General features: G+C 34.9%; 3 protein-coding genes across 4 annotated transcripts; 1 reads left to right on the top strand and 2 right to left on the bottom strand.

Moving 5' to 3' along the window:
- Nucleotides 1–2,974: 2,974 nt before the first annotated feature.
- LOC107805015 (T-complex protein 1 subunit beta) lies at nt 2,975–11,951 on the top strand. 2 transcript variants are annotated; one of them, XM_016628983.2, is made up of 12 exons: nt 2,975–3,209; nt 3,863–3,916; nt 3,996–4,052; nt 4,566–4,631; nt 4,725–4,836; nt 5,611–5,739; nt 6,640–6,711; nt 6,932–7,047; nt 8,273–8,349; nt 9,311–9,796; nt 10,185–10,500; nt 11,655–11,951. In XM_016628983.2, exons 2-12 carry the CDS (start codon nt 3,911–3,913, stop codon nt 11,796–11,798), a joined length of 1,581 nt encoding a protein of 526 aa, XP_016484469.1. In that variant the 5' UTR covers nt 2,975–3,209; nt 3,863–3,910; the 3' UTR covers nt 11,799–11,951. The 2 variants fall into 2 exon arrangements, with proteins under 2 accessions (XP_016484469.1, XP_016484470.1); XM_016628984.2 differs by having other exon boundaries at nt 3,843–3,916.
- A 1,100-nt stretch (nt 11,952–13,051) lies between these two features.
- LOC107805014 (sister chromatid cohesion 1 protein 1) lies at nt 13,052–18,527 on the bottom strand. Its single transcript, XM_075244623.1, has 20 exons — nt 18,475–18,527; nt 17,858–17,926; nt 17,702–17,760; nt 17,586–17,630; nt 17,454–17,473; nt 17,237–17,316; nt 16,908–17,028; nt 16,370–16,439; nt 16,169–16,247; nt 15,906–16,015; nt 15,464–15,534; nt 15,216–15,377; nt 14,827–14,992; nt 14,665–14,747; nt 14,387–14,585; nt 14,219–14,297; nt 13,865–14,016; nt 13,689–13,773; nt 13,484–13,596; nt 13,052–13,373 (listed from the first exon to the last, which is right to left on the bottom strand). Exons 1-20 carry the CDS (start codon nt 18,525–18,527, stop codon nt 13,291–13,293), a joined length of 1,899 nt encoding a protein of 632 aa, XP_075100724.1. The 3' UTR covers nt 13,052–13,290.
- Nucleotides 18,528–20,685: 2,158 nt separating this feature from the next.
- LOC107805016 (serine carboxypeptidase-like) lies at nt 20,686–23,789 on the bottom strand. The gene is made up of 8 exons (XM_016628986.2): nt 23,347–23,789; nt 23,082–23,250; nt 22,496–22,615; nt 22,241–22,384; nt 21,972–22,122; nt 21,789–21,877; nt 21,327–21,585; nt 20,686–21,078 (listed from the first exon to the last, which is right to left on the bottom strand). Exons 1-8 carry the CDS (start codon nt 23,682–23,684, stop codon nt 20,831–20,833), a joined length of 1,518 nt encoding a protein of 505 aa, XP_016484472.1. The 5' UTR covers nt 23,685–23,789; the 3' UTR covers nt 20,686–20,830.
- Nucleotides 23,790–24,418: the final 629 nt, after the last annotated feature.

Raw genomic sequence — 24,418 nt, 5'->3', positions numbered from 1 at the left:
AATTTCTTAAAAAGACTGAAATATTTTTAACTAATATATTTAAGTTATAAAATAAAAACTAAAAAATATATAAGTTCTTGAAATGATGAATATTGATATCATTAAGCTAAGCGAGAAGATAAAATTAATAAAAAGCTTTTTCAAAATAATATATTAAAATATAACATAAACAAAAGAGAAAAATACCTTTTCAAGGTAGATTTAAATTGTTTTCAACTCCAAAAATTCATAAATAAAACTTTTATTATTATCATTATTTTAGAATTGGAAAGTTTATTTTTAATAATCCTCAAACTTTAGACTTAGGAAGTGCTTAAATCTTTATTTGATAGGAAAACATTGGGAACACTTTGAACTACTGACTGCTGCTTCTCTTTTTTTTTTTAAAAGCCGTTGTAATTTTGCATACTTGAAGGAGATGTATGAATAATTGTATCTCAATGTAAATATTAAATGTACCTATAAGCTATATTACCTAGTTCAAATTAAAAAGGGATTTACACAAGGTAAAATTTTTAGTCGATTTATTAGGTCTAATATTCAAATAAGAAAAATTTTAATAACTAAAATTTTAGTTAATTTCAGAATTTTAAATATTAAGATAATAATTAAATTACAAATTCCTCGTTTAACTTTACTTTTAGAAGAATCAATAGTCTTATACTCTTTTCTTCAAATACTGTAGTAGTTGTTCAATGTTTTTCTTTTATGGCTTTGAAATTTGAATCTAAGTCTAATGGTTTTTTGTGAGATATTAAAATTTTTGAGTTTCTAAAAGTATTTCAACGTAATTTAGCGCATATATTTTGTCCTAAATTAGAACTTTAGTTTATACAAGGAAAACATTTAGTTGATTTTAATGACTTAAATATTAGGGATTCCTACATAATAATTCAACTATGGAAAGTCTTAATAATAAAGTTTTATTTTATTTCAAAGTCCTAAATATTAGGAAAAATAGGTAAATGACAATTTTTTCTAGTGTGAAATCTTTTTTAAAGGGCAAAAAAGACGAACGACATTTCGTTAAGGGCTTTTGCGCGTGAACATGAATAATGAAGATAAATTTTTAAAATCAGATAAATTATTTAAACAATGTATGTAAAATATAAAATAAAATTAAAAGGTATAAACTCATGAAAAAAATAAATATATTATCTGAAAATGACTAATGGTGATTCAATGTTCTAGAACAAATTACTAAAAATTTACATTGATTAAATAAATTAAAGTAGATTACTATCTCCTTTAATAAGTTTCATTCCACTTCTCAATGTGAAAGTCAAACTATTTAATTTTCATCTTAAGTTTTAAAATGAAATTTTAATTTATAAATTTTAGATATTATACAAACAATATTTCTATAATTACAAGTATTTAAAGAAGCAATTGAAAATCCTTAGCAAAAAACTATCAAATTCGTCATCTTTTTTAACTATAAAATACATAAAATAAGAATTAGTAAGAAATAAATAAACACTATTAAATTTTAAATTTCATTCTTCCTGCTTTTATGGAAGAAACAACTTATTGGCAGATAACTAAAGAATAAATTAGTATTTCATAAAACTCAATTTAAATTAATAAAGACAAAGTCATTTAATAATAACAAATAAGAACTTTTTTTGTTTTGTCAAGTCGTTGAAGATACATACCACGTGAGAATACATTCAAGGTAGCAAATCTTAGGAAAAAAATATGTATTATAATTTTGCTATGTATATTTCAATAAGAAAAGGACATTTATATTACCTAAGATTTATGTGTAGATTTTGCGTGCATATTATGTATATTTACACAAAATTACACAATATTTTTCATGGAGTTTCCTTGTTTGAAAAGAATCTTACCTTTTACTTATTTATATTCTCTTCTATTTTCTTAATATTTTTTGTCCTTATTTAGTTGATTTTGAACTCCTAAATATTAGGTAATAATTAAAATTACTTGATTTTAAAATTCTAAATATTAAAAAAGTAACTTAAATTACATATTTATCCAATGTAAAACTTATTTTTAAAGGCTAAAAAAGACAAATAATATTTCGCTAATGGATTTTGCGCTTTTAATATAGTATAGATAGATAAATAATTGAGGGCTCGTAGCCAGAAGGTCATTGGATTGACATAGATAAAATGACAAGAGATTATTTTTTTTGTTTGTTTCAAAGATACAAAAGGACAAGATAATTAACTTAGAAAATTAATTGATATTCGAAAATGAATTGATTCGAGAATTTGAAGTAGATTATTTTTATTTCTTAACAAAAGAATTTCTTGGAACTTTTGAGAGGGGGATCAGATAGATGTTATAAAGAGTCAGAGATAATAATGTAAAAATAGCACGGACTAGCCAGTTTTCGGACTGATAATTTAAAAATAGCCAGCATTTGTAAAGTTATTAAAAAATAGCCACTATTTTGTTGCATCACGGACCGGTCCAGCATAATATACTGGAGATTGGTGCACATGTGTATGAACTTCCATCATATTATGCTGGAACTCCAACACGCGGAAAGTTCCAGCATAATATACTGGAGATTGGAGCACCTGTGTATGAACTTCCAGCATATTATGCTGGACCGGTATATTATATTGGAACTCCAGTATATTATGCTGGAATATTTTTCCGTATTTTGAACAATATTTTCGTTCAGATTTATCTTTACATGAAAAATGGTTAAATTTTTATTACTTTTGAAACTGTGACTATTTTTCAATTACCACTTGTAAATGTGGTTATTTTTAAATTTCTCCCGATAACAATGGACCATTTGAATTTGGACCGGGCAAGAGGAAGTACACAAATAGCCTTCTTAGAGCTACTATTTAGGAATTAATTAGTATTTATTTTATCATAAAAATTTAAATTAAGAATCTGAATTTTAGGATAATTTAAAACATTTGTATCCCAAAAAATTAAATAGAAAAAACTGAAATTCACCATATATTGGCTAATTAGTAGATAGTAGCCCGAAGTTCATTTCTACTAAAGTTTCACAACAAAGCCCATGGTTCTTAGTTCTTACGACCAATATACCCCTCAATAAACTATAATAAAATACCATCGAAACAATTTAAAACTTCAGACTCCAAAACACCATTTTCGCAAATCTCCCTCTCCCTCCAGATTCTTCTTTTCCCACTGACACCTCTCCACTACTCTCAGTAACTTCTCCGGCGCCGCCGTGGAAAGCATAGTTCTAGAAGGTTCGTCTTGCTCTCTATTTTCTCTCTTATCTCTTTTCATGAACTCTGTTTACATGCGTTTCACAAGTATACTGGATCCCGAGCCCGAATAAAAGAGGAGGATCGTCTTAGGTGGACAACTATGTAAAATTTAATTAAATCATGACGAAAATGACGTATATGAAACAGATGATTTATTCGTATAGCTGAGGAGTGATTGAGTTGTGTTTGTGTTATGTTGTATGTGTTAAGCCCTAGCATTGGCTTTTTATAAGGGAGAATAGTGAGGTTTCAATTGTTGAGGATTTAGTCATTTCTGAGATGATGTAGTAATGGATCACCGCTGGTGACTTGATATATGAGGAAATAAACTTATCTGTATTTGCGAAACCAATAAATGCATCACATATATCTTTTAAATAGACTATTTGTTTTACAGTGCCATGATTATATAATATGTATTCTCACTATATAAATCGGAACGCACAAGTATTTTCCGATACTTAATCTGTGAATAAACTAGTGCTCTCTTGTTTCCCACTGAAAAAATTTACTTTCGTTCTTATACTATCATTAATGAATGGTGCTTTTGAAGTTTTATGGTTTATAATTGTCATCATTTCCCTTTAATGTCTCTGCTTTTATCTGATACAGTGTGCTGCTTATTTCTTTAGTTAATCTTCAGCGATTGGGTTCAGCTCCACATCTCAGTTTTCTTTCTAATGGCGGTATGCTAGTGGGATTTTTTGTTTTCGTTCTTTTTTCCTGTAATTTGTAGGTTCCAGAACTTATATTTTAGTTTTCCAGATTGACAGGATTCTTAAAGATGAAGCTACGGAAGAAAAGGGAGAGCGAGCTAGAATGGTAAGTCTCATGTATCTGGAAATAAATATAGCTGGTAGTTTACAAAAGACTATCTTGTATGTAATTTTTTTTGATGATGAAGGCTATTTGTATGTAATTACTCTATCCCAATTTATACAACATTTTCCATTGTGTATGTCACAAAATATTTGTTGCAATTTAACGAAATAGTATCTCAACTTTCATGAATTCAAAACTACTCAAGTATAAAGTTTGATGTGCTATTTTCTCTATCAAACTGAATATTCATCCTTTTTTTAATATTATTCAACTACCATGCATTTTCAAAACAAAACAAAAAAAAAATTACTTGCCTACCACTAATATTACACAGTTCAGATCAACTTTTTAAACTCATGTCCAGTAAAACACCTGCCATGTAATATGAAGGGAGATAGTATTGTATGAAGTTACTGTGACTTTCTATCTTCTCTGTGAAGGAAAAATGAAGTATGTTGTTAGAGGCGATTATTTGTCCTTTTTACTGAAAGAAATGACTGTTTCTAATTTTAGGCATCCTTTGTGGGGGCTATGGCAATTGCTGACTTGGTTAAGACAACATTAGGACCTAAGGGAATGGTAAGCTCATTCTTGGAGTATGTAGCTTACAGCTTTGTTTGAAAAGATGTTAGATTGTGGTTTGATAATATCTTGTTTATGTGTGTTTTTAAGGATAAAATTTTACAATCAACCAGCAGAGGTCATAGTGTTACAGTTACAAATGATGGCGCAACAATTTTGAAGTCCCTCCATATTGACAATCCTGCTGCCAAGGTCCTGGTTGGTATCCTTGTTATCTTTTTTGGGGGTCAGTGGACCATTGTATATAGTCGTGTAAGAGATTTGGACAGTAGACATCTAAAATATCTAGCTTTTTTTCCCTAGAAAAGGTTACTAATTGATTGCTGACTGCTGTTTTTTATTGCTGAAAAAGAAGAGGTCAATCTTGAGACTTTTACAAGTCTTCAATTTCCAACAGCATAGATTATCATTGAACTTTAGTAGAAGCGAGGCACTTAAGTTTTTTGTATTAAATTCTAAGTCTTTGCTTGGCTGAAAAGGACTTCAATTAATAGATAGATACAAACTGAACTGTTAAGGCATTTTGATTGAAAGCTTCTGAAAGATATGCCGCAGCTTAGATATTGCAATGGTTTAGCAACTATGCTAGGTATCTCCGGGGTGGGCTTTATGTTTTTTCAATTCAGACTTTGGGAGCAGTTGATCGTTCGATAGGATGCAGTTCATCGCTGCCAAACAGGATACCGGAGGGTAGAACTTAATTGGTTAGGTGCTGAGTGTATGGTATTTGTTGTTTAATATTTTGAAAAAAACAAAATGGTTACTTAGAGGTGACATGGCTTTTGTGGAAGGTCACGTAAGACTTGGTAGTATCTGTTCATTGTCTATAATAGATGCATTGACTTGTGTAAGTGTGTTCCGGAGAGCAAAATGAACCCTCAAACTCTGCTGGAAACTTTATTACGGGGAAAATTTAAGGTACAGAACTGCAAAAGATCGATATCATATAAATGCTCTACCTTAACCCTTTCACTAGACATCTCTAAAGTACAAGATGATGAAGTTGGTGATGGGACAACGTCTGTAGTTGTTTTGGCTGGAGAACTTTTAAGGGAGGCAGAGAAGCTGGTTAATTCGAAAATTCATCCAATGACAATTATTTCAGGTTTGTTCTGTTCATCTCATGCCCTAGAGTATTGGCTTATTGGGATGTATATCTCTGGGGCTTTACTTCAATTTTTTTGAAGTTTGTAATCTTTGAATGTTAGTGTCTTCAACAGCGCTACTCTGCTTGCATGCTGTTCGTAAGTGCATGTTGGTAGTTTATCTTTTATTGGCATTCCTCTTTTTCAATCTGTAAATGACTGCTTTATGTGGTTTATTGGTAGTCAAATGACAGTTTGATGATCTTTCTAATTTAACAAAGCTCTTTTCATCTTTGTATTGATCTTTGGATGCCAGTAGTCACCTGAAAGGTTTACATAATCAGTTAGAATTTCATCTTCTTACTTTTTTATATTGTTTAACGCTTGGGTGATCCTTTTTTTTTAAAGAAAGAAACACTTGGGTATTATTGAGACCTCCAATGGGGTATCTTGAAATTAAAACACTTGGGTGATATTGAACTGTCCTTCAAAAAAAGAATTTGGTAATTTAAACTGGGTTGTAACTTGTAAGGATGGTTGTATTTTGGAACTCAAGCTTTCAGTGAAGGAAGTCGTCTAGAGACATTGCATCTTTCATATACTGCTCATGAAGACATTTCTTTGTTTACTTTAACCTTAATGTTCTTTTCAGTTATTAACCATTGTTTGTAATCCTGGGGGGGAACAGCAACCAAAGAAATATCACATGGCAATGTGCTTCTGTAGTTGGGTTTCTAAGAACCAGTCTCAGGGAAGTCTTTAGGACATTAAAATCTTGTCTTTATATCTGTGGGAAACTGGGAATCATGGCTACTTTCAAGTTGTTGATGTATGATAGTTAAAATTTTTGAGGTACTTTAATTTTGTATTGGCACTGAGTGTACATTTAATTGGTATATGTTATGGCTTCTCCAAACCAGGTTATCGTATGGCAGCTGAATGTGCACGCAATGTGTTGCTGCAGAAGGTTGTTGATAATAAACAGGATGCAGGTATCTTTGCTTGAGCTAGTCTCACTTGAAACAGAACAGTGATATTTCACATCATCAACAACTTCTCCTTTATGCTGGTGTATGGGTTATCTAAAAGAATTCACTGTGTAAATTGCTCTGGAAAGCAGTAAATGCTAAGATAAATCGTGATGAGGCAAGAATTCTTACTCACAACCATATGGTCCTTGTCCATGTTTCTTATAAATTTGTGATGCTGCAGAGAAATTTAGGTCGGACTTGATGAATATTGCGATGACTACTTTGAGCTCGAAAATCTTGTCTCAGGACAAAGAGCATTTTGCAAAACTGTCTGTTGATGCAGTTATGAGGTTAAAGGTCCGTACATTTACATTTAGCAGCTTATCCATATCTAGGGGATAATCTAGGATGTACTTGGTCCGTTCTATTTTAATCTTTTGATCTCAGGTTTATCTGCATCTGCTTTTTTCTTTATTTTGTTTTTACTCTTATACTGCAGTAGTTGACTGTCTTGACAATTTGATAATGATGTTTTAAACAGCATGTTCCGGATAAGCTCTGATTTTATTAAATGGTAGCCATGATCATTGAAATGAATGTTAATGTGGGATGTGTCCCCTGAAGATATCTGTCTTTACTTTTAGTTTGTTTTTTGATAAAATAGACCTTTTGATATCTGTCTTTTTTTTGGGGGTGTAAATAGAGGATTCTTTGGCGATAGTGGTTCAATTTCAAATCCAAATTGATGCGTATGTTTGACACCATCTTGGTTTAATTTTAAAAAAAGTGTCTTCATATTTCTAAAAAATATATTCCCTCCATTCCAATTTATGTGAACCTCTTTGACTGGGCACGAAGTTTAACAAAGAAATGAAGACTTTTATAATTTGTGGTCCTAAACAAGCCTTAACATTTGTGTGGCTATAATTGTTTTGAAACTTGTGGTGTTAAATATGTCAGAGTATTTGTGTGGCTATAAAAGCTTGTCATTAAGGGTAGGATTGGAAGTTAAAATTAAATTCTTTCCTTATTTAGAAAGAGGTCATTTTTTTTGGAACGGACTAAAAAGAAAACAAGTTTACATAAACTGGATTAGAGGGAGTATTTGTTTTTAGTCGAAAGATGTCACTTAATGAGTGTCATCGAGACCGGTGAAGGGAGTAACTTATTGGTAAATATCACTGTCTCTCAGTGTCGACTTATTAAGTAACATGATGCAGGTAAAAACACCTCTTAAATTCGTGTAAAACTCGACGTCATATTTTCCTGGTCAGACACATTAAAACTATCTTGCTTCAGAGGCCTTGAGAACTCATTTTGCACCAAATTTATGAATGTTTTAGTTTTCCCTTATATATTAGTTGGATTCTGCTCTGTATCTTCTCATGTAAAAAATTGAGCTGAAGTATATGTCTGCCTTGTGTCTATCAGAAAGAGAAAAGAAAAGCAAACCCTTCCAGTGCTCATTCTCATTCTGTTGCCAGTTGAATCTTTGATTTGTTCCCATGCATACCTATTAATTTTCCGCTGTTTATTTTTTTCTGTATTTTCAAAATGTTGATTAAACTAATTGGAATGACAGGGCAGCACCAATCTAGAGGCAATCCAAATTATTAAGAAGCCTGGAGGTTCTCTGAAGGATTCATTTTTAGATGAAGGGTTTGTAACAAACTCGTGAAGTCTTTCTGGGCCAATTTCATTTTACTATTACATTATTGGATTCCTCTTGCATGTCCAGCTTTTCTTTTGTTGCTGTACTTAATTTTTCATTCTCAAAGCTTTTAAATCTTTTTATTTTAGGAACTATTCGGAGGGTGTGTGCTCTTATTTGTTTAAAGAAATGAGAAAGTAGGCTGTTTACCTAGTGCAGTGTACTGTGAGTGTGCTTCGTATCTGGTGAAATGTATGTCTTCCTTGGGAGGTTTTTTCTCGGCATTGAGCAAATCTCTGAAGAGTTCTTTAAGCCTTTTGTGTATGGTTGGCTAGAGTTATTGTCTTCTAGGCTTATCATCTTGATAGATATAAGAACTGTGTTTGGGGTTAGCTGGATCTAGTTGGGCATTCAGAACGAGATGTAGAGCTTATAATGTAGCTCTCTTGGCAGTTGGAACTTATGTGGTTACTTTGGAGGGAAAGGAATATGAGAGCTTTTGAAGGGGTGGATTACGACTTTGTGCCAGCTTGGTGCAAGTCGTTATTTGTGAATAACTTTTGGTGCACCCTTGAGCTTCCTGTTAGTGGAGGTCTTTCGTAGAGAACCATATTGTTGGTTAGGTTCTCTACTTTTCTTGTACAGGGTTTTCCCCCACAACATCGATAACTTATTACTCTATCAAAAAATGCAAAAGGACAAAAAGGGTAAGCCCCGGACCCTTCTGTTACAATGCTCAGTTTACCTCAGTCCCAAAATCAACCATACAACTCTTTAGTAGGATTCTTGATGGGGGATATTTTGTTTGTTGTCTTTTCATAAACCTCCTTGTAATCTTTCTATTGTTGGTCCAAATACCTTCAAGCCAAACTCTTCTTGATTTTTCACCTTTTTCCTTTTTTTCCACTAAATTCCTTGTAATATAAGTTCCTTGTGTTCCCTTGTCTATATATCATTTCTTTGCTGCAGGTTTATTTTGGATAAAAAGATTGGGGTTGGCCAACCGAAACGTATTGAAAATGCTAAGATCTTGGTGTCCAACACTGCAATGGATACTGATAAAGTTAAAATCTATGGAGCACGTGTCCGAGTTGACTCAATGGCCAAGGTTGCTGAGCTAGAAGCTGCTGAAAAAGATAAAATGAGGGAGAAGGTGCAAAAGATCATCTCTCATGGAATAAACTGCTTTGTTAACCGGCAGCTGATTTACAATTTCCCAGAGGAACTATTTGCCGATGCAGGGATACTTGCAATCGAGCATGCTGATTTTGATGGTATTGAGCGCCTGGCTTTAGTTACTGGTGGAGAGATTGCATCTACCTTTGATAACCCAGAGTCTGTCAAGCTTGGCCACTGCAAACTCATTGAAGAAATAATGATTGGTGAGGACAAGTTGATCCACTTTTCTGGGGTCGAAATGGGTCAGGCGTGTACAATTGTCTTGAGAGGTGCAAGGTATATTTTAGCGTCTTTAATCTTTCTCTGTCTTAACTCCCATTTCTTTGTAGGAAGGAGGGTTAGAGATGGGTCGGAAGAACGGTGTCATTTTGTCTCCAGCTTAATATCTGTTTGATTTTGGTGAAGTGTAAACTACTTGATGCTCACATGTCCTTGCACAGCATCTTTGCTCTTTTGTTGTTGAAATTTATAACGGTTCAAGCGATTTCCGTCCATTGGGAAGTTAATATTCAATAAAGGCGTGTTTTACATCAATATCTCTTTGGTCGCGACATGGGCCATGCATGCGCTGATTATAAGAGTAATCTTTTGTGGTTTGACAGTGAAGTCTGTTTAATTTTGTGCTATCTTTTCATGTGAACGCCTTCTCATATTTTTTTGGCAGCCCTCATGTACTGGATGAAGCTGAAAGGTCTCTGCATGATGCCTTGTGTGTACTGTCTCAGACAGTAAATGACAGCAGAGTTCTACTTGGAGGTGGATGGCCAGAGATGGTGATGGCGAAGGCAGTGGATGAACTCGCTAAAAAGACACCTGGTAAAAGATCTCACGCAATTGAGGCTTTTTCCCGGGCACTTTTGGCAATTCCGACCATCATTGCTGACAATGCTGGTCTGGACAGTGCTGAGCTGGTCGCTCAGCTTCGTGCAGAGCATCACAAGGAGGAAAGCAATGCAGGGATAGATGTCATCACTGGACATGTGAGTAAACCCACTCAGAATGTCAGATTAATTAATTATGCTATCTTGCAATAAGTTCAGAACACACCGTGAATCAGCTTTCTAGATCGTTTTGCCTTACTTTTCTGCTACAAGGTCAATGCAACACTGGTAACAACTTAGCAGGAATATTTGTGATATCTCCTAAACTGCGACCTTGCTTATGCTTTCAATAGAGATGGCCCCTCATAGTCAGGCACCTCTGTTTGAATGTTTTCTAAGTAGCATCTTGCAATTTAGTTTTGGTTGTTGGGGGGGGGGGTGTATGTTAGTGCCCTATGGATGCAGAAAGACCAAGAAAAGCAATAGCTTATGCTCTTTAGCTTTTTAGTTTTACCAGGGGAAATGAAGTACCCAAAAAGGAAAAGAATCATGATTTATCTTTGCTGTAAAGAGGATCCCTTTTCCAACAGATTTCAGCTATGCTCAATTCATTCGTGTGTTAGTTTTCGTATTAACATGTTCTTTTGTTTCAGTAAATTCACAAGGTTTAATCAAAGCTTTCTTTAAGAAAAAAGAACTCTTTGTAATACCAAGGCAGCCAATCCTAGTGCTAAATCTTGACATCATTTTTAAGATTCTTGTAAGTAGGAAAAGGAAAAGATAGTACTTCCTCCATCTCAATTTATGTGACAGTTGTTTGATTGACCACGGAGTTTAGGAAAGAAAGTCTTTTGAAACTTGTGGTCTAACACATACCATAGACATTTCTGTGGCTATAAAATCATGTCATAAGGGTAAAATGAGTAGTTTAAAGTTAAATTATTTCTAAATATGGGGAGGTGTCGTTCCTTTTGGGAAAGACTAATACGGATAGTATCACATAAAATGGGATCAAGGGAGTAGGTTTTGGTGTAACAATACATAATACATAATGGAGGAGAAAGTGAAGAAAACCAAACTTCTCTTTCCTTTGTTCTGTTTAAGAGGGCTGTACCAATCCATTTATTTTGTTCCTCTTCTTTTTAGCAAGTCAAAGTACCGGAGGAAGAATTCTGAAATTTTTCTGTTCTCTTCCTTTCCAGTTTTTCTGAGAAACGATGTTAAATCCCATGCAAATCGTCAAATCTTGCTTGCTTATTGGGAGTTTGTACTTTGCTAGATTTTAACCATCATTTTTTTGGCATGTATGACAGGTTGGAGATATGGCAGAGTTAGGAATTTCAGAGGCATTCAAAGTCAAACAGGCTGTGTTGCTCTCTGCAACCGAGGCTGCTGAGATGATCCTACGAGTTGATGAAATCATCACATGTGCCCCACGGAGGAGGGAAGGAATGTAAGGTGTGGTTAATCTGTTGAGATGTTTGTATTCGGTCTTGTGGTTAAGATTTTAGGTATAACTGTAGATTAGCCAAACTATGGAATGTTGTTCGCTTTCATGCCAGTGTACACACTGCTTGAGAAGTTTTGAAGAAACGTTATTGTTATGTTTATGTTTTTGTTAAGTTTTGATAGGTTTGATCTAGATTTGCCTATAACCGAATATGTTGTGCACCGAATAGCTTTTATTCCGCTGCTTCTGTGGTAGTCTACGGACATTGTGTCAGCAGAGGCGAACTTGAAATGGAATTGTTTTCAAGAGACTCTTGAGCGTGTTAAAAGATTTAATGAGAATTGTATTTTACGTGTCCGAATAACTTTCTACTCCAAAGTAATGAAATGAGGCGAAAGCTTCCTACTTCTACCACAATGATCATTATGCATCTGCAATTATGGAATAACAGTTTGGATCTTGTGAGTTGTGTGAACCTATGCAATTTATTGGGAGTATGAAAATATATCAAAGTTGAGAAGAAACACGAGATCCATTTAAAATCACTTCCATTAGGGGCTTTAACTACGCTCTGTAGAACAGAGATTTCATAGTTATACATACGGATTGGATCGTTGGCCTATATGATTGGTTTTATTAATGAATAGATTTCAGATATCACTTCAAAACTAGCTGAGACAATGTACTATGACTTAATCCAATTTATCATTGTTGCATGATTGCATTGTTCGACGAAAAGCAAAAGAACGGGAAGGAACGTTGCAGAAATGTTATCCAATGACTTCGTAAACTTCTTTGATTACATTTTTGTTTCCCTGGAAGTTCATGGCACTTCCATCCAACCAAAAGAAAAGCTAGTGTCTTACAATTTGAATTCTTTATATAAGTTATTTTTCTTTCTTTTGTTTTATCTTTAAATTGACTTCTTCATATTCAAATTGACTTCTTCATACATATTTTATTACATAAATTTCGGGCTAGCTCGCTGCGACCATTTCATTTTTTCTAATGGTGAACTTTTCCTGATACTTGAATTTTAAATCTTGCCGTGGGTCTATCTGAAACAATCTCTACCCCCAGCGCAGTGGTAATGTCTGCGTACACACTATCCTCTTCAGACCCCCTGTGGGGTTATACTGGGTTGTTGTTGTTGGACTTTAAACCTTGCCGCGGTAAAGAGAACTAACAATAGACTTTCTCACTTTTACGGTCGATACCTGTCACCAAATACTAGAACGAGTATGCAATTATTAGCGGTTCTCCAAATACACCAATCATATAAGTTCTATATTCTTGGAGATTACTATGATTATAACAGTAAGGACAGCATTAAACAACTAAATAGCTTAGCAATAAGAATAATTTGTCCTAATACTACGAGCTATAAAACTGTGCTTGGACTCTCCAATACCTTAACCTAAAGTAAAAATTGCATCAGCTATAACACTAAGATAGACCTAGAAGACTGAGGGCTTGGCATCTTCGCAAGTTATCAGTTGTCACATCTTTGCACCTCTTGAAATGAGAATGTCCCCATATGGTGCCTCCTGTTCGACTTTTATAAAGTCTCGAGTGGCCAGAACTGCACATAGAATGGAGCAAACTTTAATTCTCTTTAATGAGAAAAGCTGAAAACTAAAAAGTTTCTCTGTGCTCAATGCAGAGTAAAAGAATTGTAAGGAATATATATACCACAAGTCTGATAAAAGAGACAAGCTGCTTGTTTCTTTGTCATCCCAAGAGTCAGTTCATTCAAACATTCTGCTTTGGCTGATCCAGGAGTGTCAAAGTGACTCTTCAGCTGCCTGTAGACAATGTACCATGTGAGAAGTCAATAAATCAGCTGATTCATGATGAAACTGGAGGAAGTTTTAGGAACTAATGAAAAAGGATTTACATCCTGATAGTGTCAGTCATCTTGTCAAGAGGTTGAGTAGTGAATTGATGTTGGGTTTGTGTTGGTCCAGTTTCCATCAACATCTCTGCAAAAGCAGTAAAGGCAGGTTTATGACAACTAAACCACATTAAATAAAATGACCAGAACTAAAATGGGAAAGTTGAGTGTTCACAAACCATTGTCTGGTGTATAACCATTCTCTGATAGTTCAGATAGTCTAGCAATCTTGAAAGTTGGATCAGGATGGTGCCATTGGTACTCTTCTGCTACTGGTTCAAGGCCACTTGCACCGTGCCTCGATGAAGAATTGGGTCTTTTCTTGTTGGACCTGAAGGTTTGAAATTTTGATCAGTGTAACCAGCTGCTATACATACAGAGAAACTTTGGTAATAAAAATATAAGGTTAAACTTTCCTTTGGAACCTGGACCATGATATTCATTATTTCCTTCTGTTAATGTGAGTATGACTGGAGTAGTTTATCGTTGAACAATTACCGGCTTAATATATAGTATGTACTAGTAGTACTAACCGGTTTGAATTGGTTATGGAGTTCTGTGATAGGTAACCATGATCAGATCCTGAGCTTGGAATGGATCTAGGCTCATCACCTATAGATTCACACAAATAAAAGTTATACCACCATTACAAATTGCGTACACATGATGGGCATTGGAATATTCATGTAAATTCTACATACCAGAGCCAGGTGTGGCCATGTGATTGGTCTCATTCACTCCATTAACCTCTTTTGGATGCAGTCCGAGGTTTGTAAGATTGGTTCTGAGGTCCTCCATGAGATCAGGTGGAATCTCGTTATTATTGACATATGCCCTTTGTTTCTCTATGGAGATCCCTACTGATGGGGAACCTACACCAGTTTGCAACTCTTCGAAAGGCTTCACATTCAAATGCTCAATCAGAAACACTTGAAGCCAGTTGTCGTTTAACACTAATTGAGAATCAGAAGTTCCTTACGTATCTGGCAGGTTCAAAATTGTGCATCCTTTCAGCTGGAGATGTGTAGGATGGTTCAGGAGGATAAGGTGGAGAGGCCTTTCCTGCATGTCAAAATGGAATTACCATCTGTTTGTAGTTTTTTCAACAGAGAATCTAAAAAGCATGGATGAAAAACCAGACCAGAAGGTGAATCATGGGGAGGTTGGGTACTTCTCATCCACAATTTTAGGAGTGGTGCTGGATAGTGAACTTCCCTATTTCCATTTGTGAGCAACCCTTCTAGTAATGCAATAGGAGGCACCTCCATGAGTCTGCCTATCTTCATAGAAGATGAGGCACTCAAAGTCTGCACAGAGCAAGAACTTAAGGTTAAGGTTACTAATAAATGATGTTGCATCTTAGTGTAGTTAAAAAGAGAGGTACATTTGTTATTCTTAGGATATTCAAACACCATCCATTGATGGAAGAGATAAACATACTTTGTTCGTAATAAGACCCATAGTCAAATTTTAATTGCTCAAGGTGTACAAAATGGAAGCGATTGAGGAGGGGACGATCTAGATTTGCACCTTTCTCTTTTTCCTTGTTCCTGATACAATATCTGAAGAACCCTGAAGCCAGGTATGATATATGTGACCAGGAATAATAGTTTGTTCATAGTCAATTGCAAGATGCGCTAATTTTCTTGCTCTTTGTCGAGCTGGCTTTGGCCTTTGTTGGTCCTGCCGTTGCTACAGAATCATGTTAAAACGTTGGATTAATACTGAAGGTTTTCCATTACATTATTTCCTAACTCGGTTGCTTGTGGAATTTCTACCTCAAAAACTTCTTCAGCTTCAGATTGCTGCTTCATTTGCTCCTCTGGATGTCTGTCAGGGATCTCATTAGCTGCAACAAAATTTCTCTTTATTCAATCTATTTGCAGAAGTAAGTAATTACTAAGGACATCTAAGGACTTTACAAGCTCAACTCAATCAAATTGAGCTTTGTGCTTGAATGAACTATGCATGTAAACTGGAAGTTTAAAGTTAAGGGTTCAGCAACCAGGTAGTCACAAGTATATTAGCTGATCTAATAGTAGGTAAGTGCGACTTGCATCCATATTCGTATTGGAGAGCAAGGTTTGAAAGTCTCTCTTAAAGCACCAAGCGAATCATCTTAAGTCCATCTGCTATTTACATCTCACAAAACTTCACTTATCTGAACTAGAAGCTAGTAATATTTTTAAAAAAAAGAAAGTCTAGTAAGCACATTCTTACGTTGACGGGCTTCTTGTCGAGGTGGAGATGGCACAAGAGTACTTGGGATTTGAGATTCCTCTGGCTGGGTAAAATTCATTTGTGTTTCTTCATCCCCTTCAATATCAAACCTGTGGAATAGTTCATCCTCAAAAACACTCCCATGATTTAATGATGTATAATTTGGTTCATGGGAAGTCATTATTTTAACTGACAATATAAACTTAGAAAGGTAAATAGTGAAAGTTTTAAATAGAGAGCATTTTAACTGTTCCTCATGATACCTCTCAAAATGATTAAACATATCTATATCTGCCTGATGGGAATCAAAATGTTCAGCCAGGGTGATATTATCAGCAGCAACTGCAACAAGGGTTTTCGGGTGTGTGTAGAGATAAGCACAACAAGAGAAAACTGGAAAATAATAGTATATGCAAGGATATAGTTAGCATAGTGTATGATGATAGTGGGATCTACATGTATACCTTGATGAAAGTCCTGGGCAGGTTCTTCCTGTGCATTGGGTTTATCATAGAGGTCTACATTATCTAGTCTCTGCACATACAACATCCAGGAGTTTAGCTGTAAATCTTATGTTGAAATTACTAATGATCATCTTACTTTTACTATATGTACTTGGCATCAGACAACCATTGCCTGCTCTTCAAGGTAATGAACAAAGGACAAAATTCCAAATTAACTTTAGATAGTCTTTCTAAAAGCTTAAACAACTGAAGAGTTGGAATAACAAGAAATAACAGAACAAACTGCAAAACATATGAAGTAAAATTGGGTAACAGAGACCAAAGGAAAAACGAAAGGAAATCAAATCGCTTTATTATTGTTAATTTTCTACTAATTCAACGAAAGGAAATCAAATCGCTTTATTATTGTTAACTTTCTACTAATTCAACTTGCAATATTGTTGAACATTTGAAATACCACTTTTTATCTGTATCCTATTTTTCCTAACAAAACAAAAAATCTGGGGTTTAAGTTATTTAGCGCTTTCCATTAATTTACCATCGCGAAATAGGAGGTTTGTTCGAAACCCATCATTGTGACAGTTTCCGAATTTCGTAGAGTCTGTTCAATCTCTGGGAGTTCTTCCTCCCGGTTTTCTGGCAGGGTAACAGCTTCATACCTGCAGGGGATGAAAAGCTGAATTCAACCTTGGGAAAACCACAAAACGAATCAGAACTTAATTTTTTACTACCAATCAAAATTTAAATAACCCATTGATGAACTGTAAGCACTATCAAGGTAACTGAAAACTGCTACGTGCTAAAATGCGCCATTTCAATCTATGATGCAAAAATACGCTGATGTTGAAGTGGAGATGAGGTACTCACTTGGCTTGCAATTTACTCTTGGGAAGCAACGTAGGATCAGGAGCTGCTGATTTCACCTTCCAAGCTTCATTGATTTGCACCTGAAAATTACCAAACTCACATATTACGTAATCACAAAAGTCATCACCAATTGGACGACAAATAAATGCTGAAATTAACAAAAACAGAGCAAAGAGAGAAATTAGTTGATTGGTGAATCGAAGACCAGCGTTACTACCATGAGACGAGTCACATCATCTGCATTGAAATAAACAACAACAAAAACGTTGAAGCAATAAGGAAGGGAAATTAGGAGTAAATTTCCAAAAAAGTTGACATGAAATTCAAATAAAAATGATGATATTCATACCATAAAGCAGTTTCACTTTGCGTTCGTAAACAATAACTACTCCACCTGAGATACATACAACTGACGCTTAAAATCCTCAAACGAAAACTTCAGTTACTCAATTCAGTAAAACATACCCATGAGAATTCCAGAGAGTCTCAGAGCCATTGGGACCGATGGATTTAAGATTTGTTCACTGCACTAAATGAAGAAACAGAAGATTAGTACTGAAAATCAACGAGGAATAAAGTGTTGTTTGACGTAGTAATTGAAGAATTAAAAAAACGCCTGACCAGATCTTAATAATATTGAGTTTACTAAGCTTTTTCCGGTTGATCTTCGAGTGCAGAGTGGCCGCCATCCTTCACAGCAAAGAGAAAATTCATAAACAATTCGAATTAAGCATTCTTCGTAGACAATTTTAATTGTGATAACTTAAACATATACGAAAAATTGAATTAAGGAGCTTAAAAAAGGAAACAAAAATCTAGCACAGAATTACAAAATATGGAAGTAAAAAATACAGAAACTCCAAACATGTAAAAGCTTATGTATGAGAAGCGAATTCAGAAAGGAGAGATCATAACGACAAGTAGTAACTAATGATTTTCATCATATTTGGCCAAGCGGAGCTTTGCGAGTAAGAAGCTGGATCATTAAATTAAAAAACAACTCGAATTTAAGCATATTTTAAAACAATAACGGATCCAGTTTGAACTGTGACAAAACATTTAACTCAAAGTGAACTTCAATTTACGAAAGTCGTATGAAGAAGCTTGAGAGAATACAGAAATTACAATATATGGAGGTAAAAAACGCAAAAACTCAAAACATGTAGCTTATTTAAGTGAATTAAACGAAATTAGAAAGAAACAATCGAAATGAGAAGTAGAAATTGACAATTTTTCACCATATTTGGCCAAGCGGAGCTTTGCGAGCAAGGAGCTGGTGAGAGTAGAACATATTGTAGTAGTGGAGAAAGAGAGTTCAGGCACTGAAATTGCAGAGAGAATTTGAAGTGAGAAGGTTTTGTATAAATAGGTGGATAGAGAGAGAGAGAGAGATCACATGCAAAGTGAGAAAGGGAAAGCGTGTGTGTGTTTTGTGCCTGTGCGATTCTCTGGTATACCCGCCATAATCTGTTACGATTTCTATTGCATTTTTTGCAGAGCCGCTTTGTGGGCCCCACCTTACAAAAGAAGAATGAATGTTTCTTTCATTTACTCGACTCGACTCGACTCTCACAGCTCAAGTGATAGAATTTCTGTGCTATCATTCCTATCCACGCGCCCCTCTGCTCTTCTTCAACGCCTTAACGGGTTAAAATTTTATTCCTACTCAGTATTTACATCAATTTTTTGGCAACCTCTTGACGCACTCCATGCATGGACATTACGTGATACCGGAGTACCCTAGCTATGATGAGGTGTTGGAGAGGCACCAAAGGAATTGCTGGATATTATGTCCTTGTTGGAGTTTACGTCAAAGCTAAGCCAGGCTGCGAGGAATGAGAGGGACGAAAACTTCAACAGGTATCTCTATAGCGCTCTAAATGTGATAATGAGCAGGCTAGGTGTGACGGTTGAGAAGCATATGCATCTATGCAATGATCTCTCCGGTTCTTCAAAGGAGATGTTGGGGATTGCGCATGGCAGTCCCATTCACCCGTCTGAGAATGAGAACACCCACAAAGGATCCGATGATGACGCTAAGATTAGTGATGAAGTCACGGGGCCCATGGCTTTGGTGCCCCTGGGAGCGTATGATGATGATAAGCCCGGAGCTGCGTCTAGTGGGTATTTTGAGGAGGAGGAATCCGACTAGCAGGGAGTTCTTTCTTTCCACCTTACTTTGTTTTGAATTTGTTTATGCACAGGGGACTATGCATTATCTAAGTGTGGGGTGGGGAAAATACTTTCTGATTTGTAATTGTATAAAACTGTTCTTTTATTTTTTTAGCTTAGTTTAGAACTCACATAATCTAATTAGTTAGTAGTAGTTGTAAAATAAAAAGTAAAAAAAAAAACAAAAATAGAAAAAACAAATCAAAAAAATCTCGAACTTTTCGCGACAATGGATCTTTTGGACAGTTTTCTTGAGGGATTAAAGTCTGATTAAAAATACCAAAAAGATTTTCTTTTGTTTTTGTTAGGATAGTTAGGTAGTATCCTTTGATTTTTATTTAGATGCCGGTTCTTTTCTAAGGGTGTAGCTTGAACAGGGTGTTTTGTTTTTATTTTTATTTTTTTAGGAGTAGGATAGGAAGAAAATTGAGTTGCTCTGAGATACCTGTTGACATGTTTGGTGCTGGCACATTGAGCTATGGCATGCGCTCTGTTTTCCTGTATATTCGATTTGAATTATATTGCCTAAGTAAAATAAGTAGCCTACTCTGTGACGCCTTTTTCTCAGTTATTTGACTTGTATGGCACCTAGTGCATTATTGCTTTAAAATTCTCAACTATCTGTGCTTGCTTGACTTGAGAGTTGAACAGAACGGTCTTGATTGAGTCATGCGCAATGTGTGTGTAAGGATTCGTGGTATTCCGTGCTATCTTGTGTAGTTTAGAACTTGCCCTGTGGGTTAGTCAAAGCGAAATCTGTCCTAGTTCGCCCGAGACTCGGTTATTTCGACCCCAAGACGCCCCCAACTCGTATAAAAGCAAACCTAAACCTCTTTTGGCAAGGGAGACGCTACTTTGAGAGAGGAACAAAAGTACGAACCACTCGGGAGCACGGAATTCATCAATTCTTATATTCTTCTTCTAGCATTCATATATTTTATGTTTAAAAATAATATTTTGATGATTTTTATGAACATGAGTGGCTAAGAACCTCATTATTTTGGGGTTATGGATCGTTCTTGACTGCTAACTTTCACATCTAAATGATTAGACATTATAGATCTCATCACAGGCCGACAAGCTAACTAACTTGGATTTTGATAACTTAATATTGTGCTGCCCATGATGCCTGGTAGGAATAACTCGTTTCAAGGTCAGGTTACTTGGAGACAGTATTGATCAATTGGATGATTAAATTAGTTCTAGTTACTCTGCCGGCGGAGTGGAAGAAGGGGAGGGGGTTATTGAACAATTTAGTGCGACGTGCAATTACTAAGTTCTTCTCCTCAAAGAAAAATCATTTCAATGATAGATTGTAAACACAAATATTGTGAAATGTATTTACATGGTTAATAACATTTTCTTGGAATATATATAACTGGAAAATTTTGTAATTCTGTCTCAGTAATGTATGTGGGTCTTTCACATAGGAGCAAGATGACCTTCTTTAGACAATTTATCTTGCATCCACCTCTGAAGCATTTCCATTGCTGCCTTAGGCTGATCCATTGGAACCATGTGACCTGCATCATGGACCTTAAGGAAAGTTAAAGGTCCATAGTTTTTTTGAACTCCTTTCTCTACACCATCTACTGCAAAAGAAACTTGTGTGGCTTTTCCAAAGGCTTTTTGCCCTGTCCATTTCATTGCATGCACCCATCTCGAATTCCCTGTCCATATAACAAGAAATAGAGTTTTATAATATTATTGTTAGTTGGTAGCTTTGAATTGACTTATAAACAATATGATAGAGTTCAACTTCTATATTTTGACAGACGTAAAAGATAACTTGAAGTAACTTTTGTTAAAAGTAGAATTACTAGCATGAAAAAATAAGGTAGGTTAAAATACACTAATATAGTATGAAAATCCTCTTTTGTGTATATAAGTTAAATCCATATGATAATATAAAGCTTACCAAGCCAATTGCAGATAAGGTCATATTCCCCAGCATACACTAGTAGCTTGATACCATCCTCAAGGAGTGAAGGAATTCCCAATTCAAGATTCCTCATCCAGTCCAACTGCATTGCCTGGTAAACTTCAGAGCTACATGAAACAAACTCAATATCCCCAACACCAAGAGCCTTTTTAACTTGTTGATCATTGAGGAAAGTTTCCATTTTGGAGAAATCATAGCATAGATCGCCCTCACATCTCTTCCGCACATCATAGTACTGCAACTCGGAAATTACAAAATTCATATGACTTTAACTTTTGTATACTGACAGTGTAAAAAAAACTTTATTCTATCACGTCACTTAAAGGATTGTAACTATAGATACCCGTTCATTATAAGTGAGATCAGTAATTTGGAAAATAAGACAAGTAATATGTTGTACATCATTAGCTCAGAGAAAATGAGATTGGTCTTTCTTACGTTTTTGTCACCAGCAATGTCCATAATCTTGTTGAAGATGCTTGTACAAACAAGATATGCAGCCATGCAAGCAGTTCCGCCATCTTTTCCTAATATTATTTGCATAGAAGAAAGCTAATGTAAAGACTAGCTGCTGCTATATGAAGAAGGAAAAGGACATTGAGGATAAACAAAATGAATTACCACAAAGCTTAATTGCTAGTTGACATTTTGGATATGACTTCTCTATGGCATTGTAATCAGATTTTTTGATCAATTTCATATCCAGAGCATAGTCAGTGTAGGCTTTGTATTGAATTTCTGGATCAGTGAGTCCATTACCAATAGCAAATCCCTAAAAAAAATTGTACTTTGTTAAGTCATTGGCATGACGACAAATTCAAATTAAACCTAACTAAAGGTAATTACTGGATAAAGAAAAAGGGATGATATATGGTAAGAGTTAGAAATACCTTGAGATTTACGTAGATTCCTTCTTTATTTTTGTTTCCTTGGTGAACCCGAGAAGCAAATGCAGGAATGTAATGCCCAGCATATGATTCTCCAGTAATATAGAAATCATTTTTTGCATACTGTGGATGTGCCTTGAAGAAGGCCTATCATCAAAAGAATTTGAAAAAGTTTGAATTAAATTTTATTAATTATATCAGTTAAACTTTAGAGATTTATCACGAGCTAAAAAAAAGGAATGAAAGAATAGGATCAACCTGCAAGAAGTCATAGAGATCATTGCTTACGCCCCTTTCATCGTGACGAATATCATCATCGTTTGAACTATAACTGAAACCAGTTCCAGTTGGCTGATCGACGTATATAAGATTTGAGACCTGTAAAATTGCAATTTATCATATGTTATCATTCTTCAACTAACAAAGGAAAGTTGCATGTTTGATTATAGGATTTAACCGGTGTAAACGATTTTTACACTATTGTTATATTTTAACATGTTGTAACATGTTGTATTCGTCCCACTTAAATAAAGTGAAGAGAAGCGTAGTAGTCATTGATGTCAATAAACGTTGAACTACTTTCGAATTTTTGAAATTCTACAAGTCACAGCTAATGAACAACAAGTGTTAAAGAAAAAAATGCTAGTAGGTAAAAAGGTATTTTGCATGATGGAGAAAGGTTGAATAACAAATAAAAACATGGAGGGAATTCTTTTAGATTTTTACCATATTCAAAAGATCTAACTGACGTTTCTTGAGAAATTAATTGGGTAAAATAAAAAGAATAAACTGAAAAAAAGAGAGGAAAAAACAAAAGAAAAAGCAAAAGGAAGAAAACAAGAACCTTGTCCCAGCCGAAATCATTCCAGACAAGAGACATGTTATCTGCAATTTTGAATGGTCCATTTTCATAAAACACAGCCAATTCACTGCTACATCCTGGCCCTCCAGTTAGCCATATAACTACTGGATCATTCTTCCTGCTCCTCGATTCAAAGAAAAAGTAAAACATCCTGCCAAAAACAGATAATTTAGCATTAATTAATAATACCCATAAATTCATTTTTTTACCAAAATGAAGCAAGAAGAACATTTAATCCAATTCAAACCTTGCATCTTTAGTATGTGGAAGACGATAATAACCAGCGTGATGACCCAAGTCTTGAACTGTAGACCCAGAATTACCAACATAAGATAAATTCAATTTCTTTTCAAAAAGTCTCTGTTCAGTAACTGCTGCAGAATCCCCTGTTGCTGCAGCCTTGTTGATATCATGCTTAGGGAATAAATTAAGCTGTCTGATTAGCTTTTCTGCCATTGTTAATGGGAATTTTGGAGTAGAAGATAGGAAAAAATCATCATCATTAGAATTTAAAGTTGATGAGAAAGATAAGGAAATAGAAGCAAGAAGCAGAGTAAGAAAGAGAAGAGAGAAAGATGAAGGCATTTTCAGGATTTGGGTTTTTCAATATCTTTGTATGCAGTTGAGATTTATAAGGGGGAAGATGAGTGTAAAATGGGCATACCTAGTAGGTGTGCGTTGTAATGTGAGAGAAAAGAAAAAAGAGAGATGCTAAGAATTTGAGAGAGGAAAAGTGGGGGAAGAAACAGGGTTAACGGGCGGTTTGTTTTGTTTGTTTAAGACTTTAGACTGCTGCTAATATGGACAAGTACCAATTCTTTTTTTTTTTTTTTTGGGGGGGGGGGAGGGGGGAGGTGAATGTTAACGAAAGATTATTCTTTTCTTTCTTTTTTATTTTGTTTTTTTAAGTAATAGTGCAAATTTATTTTATACTTTACCTAATTTTTTCATACATCAAGAAAATTATTTAATATTATTAATCATAAGAACATTTGATTAATTTATCATAATCTCTTTTGCAGAGCAGTAATGATGTACGAGACTAATAGTCGGGATATAAAAGTACTCCATCTGTTTCAAATTAGATGATATACTTTCCTTTTTAGTGTGTTTCAAAATAAATGATATATTTTTAAATTTGAAAATAATTCAACTTTAAACTCTTCATTTTACCCATTTCACCCTTAATGAGAAACTTTTATAACCACACAAATGTCATGGTCCCACAAAGCTTTTGCCCCTTAAACTTTTAAGACCACAAGTTTCAAAAGTATTCTTTCTTTTCTTAAACTCCGTGACGAGTCAAACTACCTCATCTA

This window comes from Nicotiana tabacum, chromosome 22, assembly GCF_000715075.1.
Source record: "Nicotiana tabacum cultivar K326 chromosome 22, ASM71507v2, whole genome shotgun sequence".
NCBI classification, from domain to species: Eukaryota; Viridiplantae; Streptophyta; class Magnoliopsida; order Solanales; family Solanaceae; genus Nicotiana; species Nicotiana tabacum.
This window is presented reverse-complemented; position numbering and strand designations above follow the sequence as displayed.

What these genes read in the sequence shown, in the direction of transcription:
- LOC107805016 (XM_016628986.2), bottom strand. Translation starts at nt 23,684, where the DNA reads ATGCCTTCATCTTTCTCTCTTCTCTTTCTTACTCTGCTTCTTGCTTCT. An exon ending in ACTAGCAATTAAGCTTTGTG is followed by an intron (nt 21,878 to 21,971) that starts GTAATTCATTTT and finishes AAATAATATTAG; the next exon opens with GAAAAGATGGCGGAACTGCT. An exon ending in CCTTATCTGCAATTGGCTTG is followed by an intron (nt 21,079 to 21,326) that starts GTAAGCTTTATA and finishes TTATATGGACAG; the next exon opens with GGAATTCGAGATGGGTGCAT.
- LOC107805014 (XM_075244623.1), bottom strand. Translation starts at nt 18,527, where the DNA reads ATGTTCTACTCTCACCAGCTCCTTGCTCGCAAAGCTCCGCTTGGCCAA. An exon ending in AAACCTCCTATTTCGCGATG is followed by an intron (nt 16,440 to 16,907) that starts GTAAATTAATGG and finishes TTGTATGTGCAG; the next exon opens with AGACTAGATAATGTAGACCT. An exon ending in TGGTTATACACCAGACAATG is followed by an intron (nt 13,774 to 13,864) that starts GTTTGTGAACAC and finishes CTGCTTTTGCAG; the next exon opens with AGATGTTGATGGAAACTGGA.
- LOC107805015 (XM_016628983.2), top strand. An exon ending in AGGGAGAGCGAGCTAGAATG is followed by an intron (nt 4,053 to 4,565) that starts GTAAGTCTCATG and finishes TTCTAATTTTAG; the next exon opens with GCATCCTTTGTGGGGGCTAT. An exon ending in CATTAGGACCTAAGGGAATG is followed by an intron (nt 4,632 to 4,724) that starts GTAAGCTCATTC and finishes TGTGTTTTTAAG; the next exon opens with GATAAAATTTTACAATCAAC.